This window comes from Neospora caninum, chromosome IX (assembly GCF_000208865.1).
Source record: "Neospora caninum Liverpool complete genome, chromosome IX".
Taxonomy (NCBI): domain Eukaryota; phylum Apicomplexa; class Conoidasida; order Eucoccidiorida; family Sarcocystidae; genus Neospora; species Neospora caninum.
Genome location: NC_018390.1, coordinates 5,336,475 through 5,350,075, shown reverse-complemented (window position 1 = coordinate 5,350,075; position 13,601 = coordinate 5,336,475). Strand labels below are relative to the sequence as shown.

Sequence of the window (13,601 nt, the reverse complement as noted above, 5' to 3'; positions counted from 1 at the left end):
CATCAAATCTATATCGGTTTCGTAGACGTCTTGTGTCTGTCAGCACATCCGGTTTCCTCGAAGGACAAGCTAAAACTTCGTAAACGCGAATTATCGTACGATACACATACTAGTACATTCTGGTGTGTCTTGCCCCCTAGCGAGGCCCACGGTCCGTCCACACGGGCGCGGTTCCCTCTGATAGAGAGTTAATACCGGGGAACCTTCAAAAAAATTAATGGAAAAACGAGACTATTTATCGGCCATTGATATGGTTATTTCATAGGAGAGAAGACACTTTGATCTTTCGTGCAACTTCCCTGGCAGCTTCAGCCGAAGACGACACTGAGAACGACTGGCAAGGGGCTCAAAGCCGGAATGAACGGAACGGTCCCAGAATGAAACCTCCTGAGAAAAAAAGCAAATGCAGTTTTAACATGATAGTACATGGCTTTTTCAATTATCTTCAAAGCAGGAGCTTCGCTTTCTTCAACTCCGTCGTTATTGACTAAGAGAGTGACGGGCGAGTTACAGCGCAAGCATCTAGTGGCTATCCGGCTCCGGGGGGACGAACATTCTCGCTCGATGACACACCCTGTTATGTGACGCCCGCTTGAGTTGTGCCACTCTAAGACACTTCTGTTGAATGAGTAGTGTGCTCGCCCACACGTGGAACGTGGAAACAAATCCGATTCGTCGAGATTCTCCACCCCCAATTTTGCTTCGTACAAAGAAGTCACCATCTCCTCCTTAAAAATCCGGCATTTGGTACTGGTCTATTTATAATTACTGGTATACATTTCAGTCATATCATTGTCGGTGCTATCTTGGGATTCTGTAATCAGAGTATTTATAGCTCGCTGGGTACACACTTGCCCTCAAGCTGTATAACTTCGAGCAATGCAAAGGTACATGATGTAAGGTATTCTCGGAACCATTTGCCATATTATATGTACCTTTTGTCGTTGCTTTGCCACAGGGTGTTCAATCTGTCTTGTATCGCTCGCGTTCGGCGGTGATTTAAAACGGAAATGACATGACATCAAATGCCACGTCCACTACGAGGCAGCACTGTTCAGTGTGTCCCAACTATGCGGGGCAGATGAAAACTCATAACAATCGCAATATTGGTCCAGTCCACATTTGCGGGCGTGGCAGGAAACTGAACTTGCCCAGTTGATCGCAGTTCACGTGTGAAACCAATCGGCGACGCCAGAGGCACCAGACTGAGTGAAGGAAGTCCTCTGATACAAACACAGAAGCCTGCTATAGCCAAGTGTGGCTTGAAAAATCTTAGTGTTTGTGTACGTCTCCATGTGAATAATGAGGCACTAAGAGCAACTGAAAAGCTTGGCTCGCTTCTTCAGCCGGACCATTGTGGATCTCTCTGTATTGTCTTTGGTCTCTTCCACGGTGCCAGCGATGATACGCAGCGATAGATAAAACTGCTGCGACAATTTCTTTTTCTTCAGCGAATATCCGGAGGAGTATATAGTGGGGTGACCAGAATCACTGGTTCACGGAGGATATCGAAACGCCTCCACTGTGCGTAGAATCGTGTGGACAAATTTACCTGGCTAAAAAGCCTTAAAATGGAAAAGAAGTTCCATTTTATCTTGCAGTACAGCAGTACACAGTACCACCGAAGTTAATAGTGAGACAGCATTCGACGACGCCTGACGGCAGAGAAGAACGACATTAGAAAATTGAGGCCTCCACACTCTCCCTGATAGGCAAATAGACGGCTTAGTGTTTGTTCTTCGGAGGAAAAGAAGCCGTATGTTATTTAACCATTCGAGTTCCTTTCTGAACACTCCAGGCAAAACCCACTATAGTGGGTTGCTCACAGAACACACCTCCTCTCATATGTATCACGAGCTGCATCGAGTTCTAGTGATGAAGTACAACAGAGCCTGTCCTTGGGAATCTCCTGGCAAATAGTCTATTTGGCCCGAATAGACGTGGCTGTTAATACTGAAGATCCCCGAGCAACGGCATTCAAGATGGCTTTCGTCTACTGGAAACAATACTGAAATGGGGCTGCTTGCTAAGCGTGGCGCAATGCAGGCTTTTTGTCAAACCGGTGTACTGCCGAAAATCTACGACTACAACTGCTATCTAATGGAGAGGAACCACCTGTCGGGAGTCGTTCACCAGTGGCTACGGAAAATAGACTCAGATTAGCGAAGAAAAAGTTATGAACACGCGGTGAAACCAGAAAAACGTAGATTCCAAAATCGGTCGCTGGCGGCATCCTGCCGTCTTGGAAGCAATCTGCGGAGTAGTTTCGGCTGCGTAACACCCGGCTGTGGTGTGCCCACCGCTTGGCCCCTTCTCCGCTTCCCTAGACGTGGCACGACTTTTGCCTCAGATCGATCTCCGTTTTCTCTGCTCATGAGGGTCTTTTTGTATGGCACCAGCCGGCCCCACGCACAAAGTGGTGCCCGCCCATGCTATGTCATTATGGCGGTGTGCTTTGCCGTTTACAGAGGTCGTAGCCGTACAGGGTTCGTGGCGTAGAGGCAGGTGCTGCGACCGAGACTAGCAACTTCGGCACACCGCCCAGCGGGGCCTGAGTGACGTGGTTTACTCGGTGTCGTTTACAGAGAGAAGTGGCATGCCTGTCTCTGTCTTTTCCCCTCAGTGCATGGTTTGTCTCTACCTTGAGCTTCAATGAGTCTTTTGGGTGTAGCTGCCGTTTGTTAAACAGTCAGCGGGGCGGTGACCTTGGAGGCCTCCAGCTGCCCAGCTGTGTTGCCGTGTCACACTGGACGCGAGACTCAAAGGCAAGACAAGTACCAGGAAGAGCGCCCATGAAAAGTCGCAACAAATGCGGAGAAATCTCTTCTGTGGCATCTGCGGGTGGTCCACCTGCTCAATTTCCGTATAACTTTCCATCTGGTTGCACGGTTTCCTTGTAACGTGTAAAAAATCTGCTCTCTCTCCGGAGCACAGATGCATACGTGCCTGTTAGGAAGTTCACGGCCCTCAACACTCACCAACTCTTCGCGGATGGCTGTTTTCCCCTTTACGAGCGTTTTACTGCTTAGTCTCTAACTTATCCGTTACTTGCAATGCTATAGTTTTATTCAGTTTCGTCGATCATTTTCTGGCTTGCTACATGGTTGCGCCATACCGTGCCCCCCCGGTCGTTGAGCTCGTACGACTAGCTATGTTTGAGGAAGAAGAATGTGTCATGGTGGGGGGTTCTCCTCTTCCTTCAATAGGTTCCGTCTCATAATGTACCCAGATTACGTTATGTGATGTGCGATTGCCAATCTTTGGTGAAGCGAGTTCAGCTCTGTTCGCGTCGCAAAACCTGAATCATTTGTTGTGTGGGTCTGCCGCGCTCATTGTCCCCCCGATGTTTCTCTCCCCGGTACAACGAACAACAGCCCAGTCCCCTCTTGTTTTTGAGTGTGGCAGTACCGGCTGTGTAACAGGAGCTTGCTTCTGCCGGTACGAGTTCAACCGTCTTCTCGTTTTTAGACTTGCGACTGCCCTCGCGCTGAAGATAATGGCATGTGGCTCTGAATTCCTCCGGCTCGGATTTCAGGCACAGTTGAATCCCATCGTTCCCTTCCTGACAGTTTTTCTGGGGGCAGAGACGTCCCTTGAAAAGCATACTACTCGAAGTCACGCGTTTTCTGACAATTCCCGTAAGCGTCTCCTGTCAAGGGGATGCGCCTCGTCAGAATATATGTGGACACATGTACATCTCGAATGTCCGGTAATAGCTGTCACTCCCTATCATTTTTTTTCGTTCACAGCACGAAAAAACACAGCAGAAACGTCTTCTGCTTGGATTGTGTATGTTTCGTGTATCCTCGCCCCCTCGCCCTGTCTCATGTGACGTGGCATCCAGACGCATAGTGGACCGTGCCCCGTACTCTACCCGTGTGCCGCTTTTTGCCAGAAAGAACTTGTGGGGCATTTAAGGGCAAATCGACTATAGTGAACACTTCACTTTTTTTGTGGGGATACGGCACACCACGACAACCTCGCCTCTCTGTCGTCGTCCGCTAAACCTTTTGTGCAAAGACTTCAAACTGCTACATCCTGGCCTACTCTGGTTGTCTCCATTCGCCGTCCCACCGTCTCCAGCTGATATTTCATTTTCGCTGTGGTTTCCAGTCTTGCGAATGCCTCGATCTTCGTCTGTGCAGTGCCCGGCGCGGCGGTCACACCCTTTTCGAGGGCAGGCTCATTTACACGGGGTAGCTGTATGTAGATGAACTTCCCGCAGAAAGCTCTAGAGCGTCTGCGCATTTGCTGGAGAGGGAAGGGGAAGCGCGCTTATTTCTTTCCCAATCATTTTCCTAGCATTCATTGAAGCAAGTGTGTCACAGTGACGCGGCCGTTCTCTTACTGCTGCCTCCTGTTCGCGCGCCTTAACACCTGACATATCCTAGTCGTCTCGTCTGCTTGCGCTTCGGGCTTAGTCCCGGATCTTCGTCTATCGATGGAGGGACTGTCCCGTTGCCAGAGCTTTGGACGGAGCTCTCAGATCGGCCCAGGGAAAAAGTCGTCTTCTCGTCCAGACAACGTCAACCCGCTACATGCACATATTTCACCCTGCCCGGTGAGGCGACTGTCGGTAAATCATGAACGTGAAGTAGTCGCATCCTCTCAGTCTTCAAGAACATCTGTCGGGGGCATTTCTCCCCGTGGCAGTTATCACGTTATGCCAAACAGAATCGGAGGGTACCACGATTTAGAACGGGCATTAGGGCGTGAAGCAACGAAGGAAGATGGCATTCAAAAGAAGAGCCTGTCTTCCTCTGGATGCGCCCGGATAGTGGCCGACGGCCCAGAGCCTTTTTCTTTTTCACGGCATGGTCACAATGCCACTCCGTCTGACGTCACGGCAGTTGCCTGTGCCGATGAAGAGACAGACGGCCGCGTGAGTGTAGGTGACACTGAAGGTGACACCATCGGTAAGGCAGGGCCTACAGATGGAGACGTCACCAGTGGGAGTGACGAGGAACACGGCATGCCAATGCCAATGTGGGCACCCGAAGTTTCGTCGGAAGATACAGAAGAGACACCTCCGAGCAACGATGGACTGGAGGAGAGACGGGAGAGCGCGAGCTCACCTGATGGAGACGGTTATGTGAGGAGAGCCCGGCAACGAAGCGTTGAGCACGGTGACATAGCTCCCTTGTTTCATACTCCTTCGCGGTTGACCCCTGCGTGTCGCCTGACTTCCTTGTCTTCCGGTAACTCAGCGCGGGCACAGCTGATGGCGCAGAAGGTACAGTCACGTCCGGAGACGAGACCCTCCAAGGAAATAGGGGAGAGGGACCGGAGGAAGGAGCACTCGAGATCGAGCCAAGGTGACCGTAAAGGGATTTTCGGAGGAGTGCTTCGAAGTCTCAGCCGTGGATATACAGGTGCGGTTCATATCTTCGATGAGCTGACCGCTGGCTTCAAGGCAGACATGGAAACCGACGAGCCGCGTTCCACTGACGTCCTGAATGAAGAACCTGTGTCACCAGGCACTGCCGTGGGCGACTCAAAGATAATGACCCGAGATGGAACAGGAAGGGAACGTCCTCGGCCTCGTGCACGGCGAAGGTGGTCTCAGGAACGCCGTTTCAGTAGCCCCGAGAAAGAGGATGACGAACATTCAAACTTTTCGAACGCGCTTCCGAGGACACTTCGCTCATTGTTGTCCTTCACTTCATCGTCATGGAACACTCTATCACCCGGTGATGGAGAAACGATTGAGGCGGCTAGGGTGTCGGCATCTGGTTCGGGTTCTTCGTTATCTTCCAGCGCGAAAGGCCCTCCAAATTTATTGGGTGGCCATCTCAGACCGCGACAGAGGACCGCAGGACGCTCTTTCTTCGGATCTGTTGCCGCTGCGGCGACCAACGCCTTTGCTGAGGCAGGCGCAGTCGCTGCAGCAGCTGCCGAGGCTGTGGCTGCCGTGGCGCAGGGCAGTACAGAGAGCAGCGACTCAACTTCTGAGAGCGAACGGCCTGGTCGGGGAGGGTTGCGGGGCTGTCGAGGGAAAGCAGGAAGGGGATCTAATGCGATAACGAGGTCAGGCTCTAAGCTGTCGGCTGGACGCGTCTCCGTTTCACGGGAGCCGAACAGCGAGAGCGACCAGGGAGACGTGACACTGTCTGGAGAGACGTCGGGCACCGAGAGTGAGGTAGACCAACTGATTCTCAACGAAAACGCTACCCCCTTCGATTTCGTTTTGTGGGCGACACGAGAAGCAGCAGCGTCGCTGCAGCGTCCTCTTCTGTCGGCCCCACCAGAGGAAGCCGAAAACGCTGAAGAACCACAGAGAGCCGCGAATACCGTACAGAGACGAGAACTCTTGCGGATGTGTCGGCTGCGAGCCGTTGCCCTACGCCTGTTGTTGCTGATATGTGTAGATGGCCACTGGTGCCTGGATAGGAGACAGAGGAGTCTCCACGACGGCGTGGATGACGGTCCTCGAAGGCGTTTTCCTCCTGTCATTTCGGGGGACCGGGGAAGGCGGGCCGATGGAGTCGCAGCATTACTGCCAGGAAAGGCACTGCAAGGGAGTGAGGAAGTCGACAGGTTGTGGAACCAGTGGATTAGTGGCACCCCGGAGCTGGCGCTCAAAGAAAGGGAAGAAGAGGATGAAATGGGGAAACAGAACGACGCAAGTCCAGGGAGTAGGGTTGCGCGGACGGGATACATGTGGAAAGCAGCGCGTCGCATGCTCCATGTCGACCGCCGTCTACGCAAGCTGCATTCCGATGCCGTACCGCGAAGAATGGGAGAAACGGTGAGAGCATCGGGGGACTCCTTCACGACCTGCAGCGAAGCACACTGCTTCTTCAGCTTACCCGTTCGGTGATAGTTTGTTTTGCAGCTGCGCAGCTGCTCAGCACTCAACTGAAAGCAAAGGAACCACAAAATGTCCGCTGAGATGTAGTCGGCATTGGCCTTTGAGATCTCCTCCTCCTGTCATCACATTCTAAGCGCTTGCCCGCTGTCGCCGTTGCGCGAGCGGGGGCTGAGAAACGAAGACCATCCGGGAGTCTGAACGCCCGGTCAGGAAGTTGCACAAGTCCGCACGTGAAACTGAAAATCAGAGGAATTGGCGTGATTCGTGTATCCTCGTGAAGCTTGCTGATTTTCCCTGAGTCCCCTTGACTTCTGTTCTGTCGCGGGATGTTTTCTCTGTATTGGCCTGTGCGGTAGAGTCCATTTTTTCTCGTCGGGCGTGGCGTTGCGCTGCTGGCGCCAAGAGCGAATATTTCTGCATTTGCGCTGTTTTCAGGAATTCTGGAAGCTTTACTTCTACCAGGTGTCGTTACTAATGAACCGATTCGACCGTCAGGCGCACAAGGTTCTCCGGTCCTTGGCTTCGTCGATGATCCTCACAAAGGGAGGCGAGGGCGGCGACGAGAACCCGCCCCAGGAGAGAGTTCGTGATCTTCTGAGGCACATCTCGGGCTCTACAGAGTCCGATACGAGTTCGCCGCGTTCTTCGTACAGCGTTACGACCTCTCCAGGGTTTTCCGCTCGTCTGTTTATTCCTCCTACTGGCGCTCCAGAGAACACCCCAGACCGGGAACCCGAGGATCTCGACGTCGTCTTTCCGACGTCGGAACTGCAGAATCCAACAGCGCCTGGAGACAGTCCGCAGGAAGGCCTCGGGACTCTAGCTTACGCAATGTTTTCGTCTTCTCGCTCTCCCTCTCTGTCTTCTTCTTCTTCCGGGACGACGTCAGTCTCCGCCCGTGGCACTGGTTCATCTTTCTCAGTCGAGGTCACCGAGTCTCCGTTGGTGTTCCCACGGGACTCTCAAAGATCTGGGGTTGGAAGCGAAGCGTATTCCGCTGGTTTTGATTCTCCCGTAATGCCAGATAAAATCCTTCACGAGCATGCAGTGCGCGCTCCGCCAAGAGGAATGGCTTCTGCGCGCGCAGACCCGTTCTCTTCAGTGTCTAGCAATCACCGGCATCTTGAGCCGGCATCCAGAAAAGGAAGCTTTTCCGGGATGCCTGATGCTGGGCGTCGACTCACAGGTGTGTTTCCCACAAAGAGAGTTTCCGCGTCACAGGCAACGAACGGAAGGGTTTCACCTCAGCGTGAGACAGCGTGGGCGGGCAGACACCAAGACGAAGTGGGGGAGAATCGGATGGAAGGGCGGAATCGCCGGCCAGCGCAAAATCCAGTCTGCGGTCTCGAGAGCCCCTCAAGAAGTTCCGTTCAAGTGAAAGCTAACCCGATGAAGGAACTAGATGGAACCTGTGGAGAAACCTACCAGCCTAGTTTGGCCTGCAAAAGAGAGGAAGTTCCGGGCGCTCGGGCGTAAGGAAGGCCGATGGAAAAGAGCGTCCAGGCTTTCCGACAGGAGGATGTAAGATTGGCGAAACGTTTCCACTGTCGGCAGCCTCGATAATTCAAGGCACGATCCTCTTTTCCTTTTGATGTTGTGAAACCGCCGCTCTGGGTATACTAATGCTTGAGTGCGGCAGAGCACATCTTTTGGCTTCTGGGAAACAAAGAGGTATTTTGGAAGAGGCAACTCACTCTGTTCTCAGTGTCCCGTGCATGAACTTACTGTATGCGTCATCTGAAGGCTTGGCTGCAGATGCATAGTTCTGTGCGTGTGCACGTGAAAATGACTAAGAGGAAGGGGTGACGGGGGGTGGAACTGGAGAAACGGTACTGAATTGCATTGCTTTGGGGGGATCAGGGTGTTTTTGTGACGTAGGGAGTGCCCGGAGTACTCCTTGCGGTTGTTTCAGCGAAATTTCCTATTTTGCAGGATGAAGGTGCACAAAGTGCGTCACTGGCACTTCCTACGAGGACTAGCGCAATACCACAGCGTGTAAAGTGTAGGACTTCCTTGTGGCCCCTACAAGTATGTATTATTCTTTTCAGTTACGTGCATGGAAAAAGTCGTGAAGAGCTCGACAACAAAGGGGTACACATGGGTATCGGCATTCGTCAACGACAGATACAAAAGGAGTCTTTTACATACGGATCGGTTGCTCGTGTCTATTTGTTGCTCCTTTCGATGGGTATAAACAACTATACTCGCTTTGTTTGGAAATATATAAAGGTTGCCGTGCTATGTGCGCTTTGGCCGCCAAATCAGGTTGCAGAGAGCCGTTTCGTTTGTTGGAATGCAGTGTGTGATTCTTGGCTTGCCGTACTCGGAGTTGTAGGAGAATCTGTCCAGTTGATTCCTGCCACTGTTCCACATGGGATTCATGTATTGCCGCGAATCTGAAATAGCACATTTGCTTGACTATAACCGTTTGAATACGTTTTTGTGCGGGCGACCGCTGCCGAACATAATTGTGCTGTGCTGCTGTTCTGCGTCTCGCTGTTGGTATCGCCATGCGGACCGCAAAACGCATTGCTGCCGTAAGTTTCATCGCAGAGGCTAAGAAATACAAAAACGAAGTTGGAATATCGCTACGCAAAAGTGTGTCACAAACCTGATAGTCATTGTTCCCGCACCAGTGGCGCTGCGACTTCGGGCGTCTACGGTTTAGCTAACTTTTGTTCCAACCTAGGGGATGTCGATGGTTTACACCAGGGCGCGGTGACGTCGAACAGTGAGGGAAAACCTGGTGGCGGCCTCTCAGATACAGTCAACCAAATCAAAGAAAACGACGTTTTAGAGCAGGACATAGGAATGAAACACGACGACTCCACGCTTGTTTCAGAAAAAACTGTGTGTGCGTTACCAAAGGCTTGGCAGAGCTTCACTGTATCTAAGCTTTCGGTGACAGACGCATTGGCGCGATGCCGGGAAAAAAACGCACACGATGCTCCTTTACCGGGTCAGGTCCAGCTTACGAGGCTTACAACCCCCGTTGGTGATAATTGGTTGTGTTCTTACACAAGAAAAACAGGCGGCGGATGATGGAAGCACTCACCTGCGATACTCACTGTCCAAAGTAAACAGAGACGTGTTGCGACGCCCCCCAGGGTTCGTACGCAAAAAGATCCGCAGAGATGGGGAAGGGTGCTCTATTTTCTTAGCCTCAATCTATGAGACCGAACTCAAAAAGTACTTTGCAAGTCTCGTCCTTGGAAATATGCCCAGACGTATGAATCTTGGTACTCGTTGAAAGTGCGTCTCGGCGCGTTTTTCATCGCCTAAGCTACGACGACTTCCCCTACACAAGGAGGCCATCTTGATATACCAGAGTGGAATGGGCAGGCGGAGCACTAACTCTCACAGACTGTGTTGAGCAAGTCTTTCCAGACCATCAGCCAGACGAAGCCACACGGCCTGCCTTGCACTTTCGTGTCGCAGCACACACAGAAACATTTGCAATTCCTTCTCGGGCTGCACCTGTGCATCTGGGTTCCGTCCCAGTTGATTTAGATGTCTCCACACTCTATGAAGAGCGCTGTGGCTTTTTACCGGTCAAGTACGTGGTGTGTAGTTAGCTCGCTGCAATAAAGAAAATACAACCAAGACCGGGCGTGCAGTCGGCACCTTAACTCGCCGCCAAAGAAACTGTAGTTTAACTGGGACTCTTCAAGTCTTGTGGCGTGGAGTGACGAACCAGGTGTGTCTGGTATCGCCGTCTTTGCTGAGCGGTACCTGCATACATGTAGTCAGCCGCGTACTTACATCTATACCTTTCATAATAAATGTTGGGTACCTGGAGTCACCTGTACCTACCGCCATATGTATGCATATATACATATATATACGTGTGATACCAAGCTTGCTAGTTGTATTATCCTAGTTGACGTGCCCCGTGCGTCTAGTCGAAGGGGAGAAAACAGCGGCATCTCTGACGTGGTTGCCTTGTGTTTGAGGTGCTGGCACTGCTCATGAGTTGTACGACCACGAAGAGGTATTCGTAGAGCCAGGTGACGTACCCGTCGGTTTCCGACGTCTTTTTGGACACGAAGAATTATAAGGGAAAGAACTAGCGACGTTCTGGTAGACGGAGCACTCGCATGATGCACACATGTCTTGCGTTTTTTCGCCGACCCTCCTTGTCATCTTCCTTTGCGCTATGCAGACACATCGGAAACTCATCGACGGAGGGTGGTGCAACAACCAAAAACTGTCCCACTCGTGACACTTAAATACAGCAAATCGTTGAAATTGCAACTCGAGCAAGGTGGGTTTCTTCTTGGACCCTTACGAGTCACTTTCTCGACAGAAACGCAAGCAAAAGTGCAGACGCAGCAGGATAGCCAGTCCCCATGTAGTGTCTGCACAGCTTACCCTGTTTCTGAATGAGCTCAGCGTTTCCCCCAAGAAGTACGTCCATCCGCCGAAACACGTTGCTTTGTCGACTGCTGACTGCGTGCTCCCCCGATAGATGTTCTGCATTAGACGGTGTCGGAATCCAAAGTGTTTAATTAGCATACCGCTGACAAGGCACTATATCCCCCCACTTTGACTCCGCAAACAACTCATTACGCTCGCTGGTTCTGTATCCGCAGAACGTGACGGGTTGAATGCCTTTCCTTCACGTTTGTTCGGCGACAGGAAACGAGCCGCGGTGACGCAGAGACGCCCACTGCACGGTACCAACTCCCGTGCCGTGCGTTCCATCGCCAGAACCACCAAGAATGCACAGAAAAGAAGTATCAATGGCTGCGTTCACGCATCACCGATTGACTGACACAGACATCACTCAAAACCCCTGTGAAGAGACTCCTTTTCAGGAGAACACTGATGCGAAGACACTTCGCCCGTGCCCACCCCGTCCAACAGCAGATAGAGAACCTGCCGTTTTCCAGTCTCCCACCCCGAGCCGACACAGGCGCGAGAGTGTACATTCAACATTTGCCTGATCCAACCGGCCGGTCCTCGTCCAGGCGGCCGGCGTGCCAGGGAACACGAATAGAAGAGTTTGTTTCAAGTTGCTGCAAGAGCACCTCGCGTGCCCTTCAAAAAGTTTTCCCGAACGGGAACGAAGACATGCATCGCCCCGAAGCGGGCACATGAAACACGTAAGCATGCAAGTTCTGACGGACCACGACATATGGGTGACTTCCCCGCTCCGGTTCCGTTCGCACCCCCCCCCCCCCCCCCCAAGGCAAATAAACGCGTGTGTTTCGGACGACGCGCAGCCACGTGGTGCGGGGGGAAAGCAAGGCGCTGCCTCCTGGAGCTCTGGAACCTCGATGGGCTTACACTTCGAGAACACACGCAAGACACGAACTTTGGCTGGTGAGACGGAGAAGCGTGGAAGCCCTCTGTTCTCCGTCACAGACCGAAACAGAGAGTTCCCTGTGGACTCCCACTCCGGACCACAGCCACTGTCGTACGCCTCGGCAACACCAGTGCTTCCCCACGAGAGTCTTGTTTTCTAAAGACGACACCGCGTGTGTATGCATGTCTACAGAAACGGCCAACGGACACGCGGCTCGCACACGGAAGAGACCAAGAAGGGAAGACGCAGGGAAATCGTGCAACACAAGGTGAGCAAGCGACAAGTCCGGGGAGAGCGGCGGCCTCTGACGGTCTAGCCATGCTCCACAGCACCGCCCAGCTGGATTCGTCACTTGACCAAGTCCGGAGACACCACCCGGATGTCTGCCGGGTTTTCGAAAGAGAGAACACAAGACGTCATAGGGTTTCCCTCAAGAGATCTGTGCGCGCGGGGGGCCGCGGAAAAGAGAAGAATGCACAAGCTGGAGAAGAGAGTCTCGGTGCGATCCAGCGCGAAGGCTGTTCGCGGAGCGTCTGAGTGCGCGAGTGAATGAACACGGACACACAGTATCTCTGCTGTATCAGAGAAGAGCTGACGCAAACCGGGACTAGGCACCACGCGATTCTACGGGGAGGCTCGTCGAGCCACCTTTCGTTCGGGAGCACGAGAAATTCACAGACATAAAAACATGACTGCGTCCCGCCGTTTCTAGCGCCGAAGGTCTTTGCTCTCGGGATAGAAACATGGACCAAGAAAAACGACGTAACCTTTCAAGAGAGAAAGAACTTCTGACAACAAACCGTGGGCACGGCGACCGTGAAGCGAAACCAAAGACGTCTTGCAGTCGCACACATGCACAGAAGAGAAAAACGATGCACAACACTCAGCAGGGAAAACAGAGCTCCCGTCGCCATCGAACGACTGCGGAGAAGACAGTGGAAAGACGGAGTGCAAATGACACCAACGGAAGTTCAGTAGCGGTTCAGGAAGGACTCAGACAAGGGACACCCGCGACGGTGCCGGGGACTTCGAGAGAAAAATTCGGTCGAGCAGGAATCTCGCCACTTTGAACAGAGATACCGCCCCGCGTGATTTGGACCTCCCAAAAAAGCCCTTTGTCTCCCCGTGCAACAAGAGAAATGCAAGACTTCTCAAGAACGCACAAACAAGACAGCGGACGGAAAGACACATCCACAGATGCACGAGGCACGTCCAAACGGCTCGTGCAGGGACACGACCCCGGCGCTGAGAGCCGGGCACCGATCCCCTCGTGCGTCTGCAGGTCTTTTCTGGACAGCGCTCGAAAGGGGAAGGGCGCACAAAGAGATCCAAAGACGCGCTCACCCCCGACGGGCGAGGACCGGGACACCAGCGAGCAGTATGTCACACTCGCGAATCTCTCATGAAGCTGAAAGGCACAAAGAGAAGAGAGGACGGAACGGGAAGCGTCTTCGGAACGGAAAGACAGGGAAGTGTTTTGGT

The 13,601-nt window shown here is 52.6% G+C and overlaps 1 protein-coding gene across 1 annotated transcript; it reads left to right on the top strand.

The window, feature by feature from the left end:
- Window positions 1–4,441: 4,441 nt before the first annotated feature.
- NCLIV_044680 (conserved hypothetical protein) lies at window positions 4,442–8,287 on the top strand (the record flags this gene model as incomplete). Its single annotated transcript, XM_003881391.1, has 2 exons — window positions 4,442–6,748; window positions 7,247–8,287. The coding sequence occupies 2 exons, from the start codon at window positions 4,442–4,444 to the stop codon at window positions 8,285–8,287; spliced, it is 3,348 nt and encodes a 1,115-aa protein (XP_003881440.1).
- Between the last annotated feature and the right edge of the window lie 5,314 nt (window positions 8,288–13,601).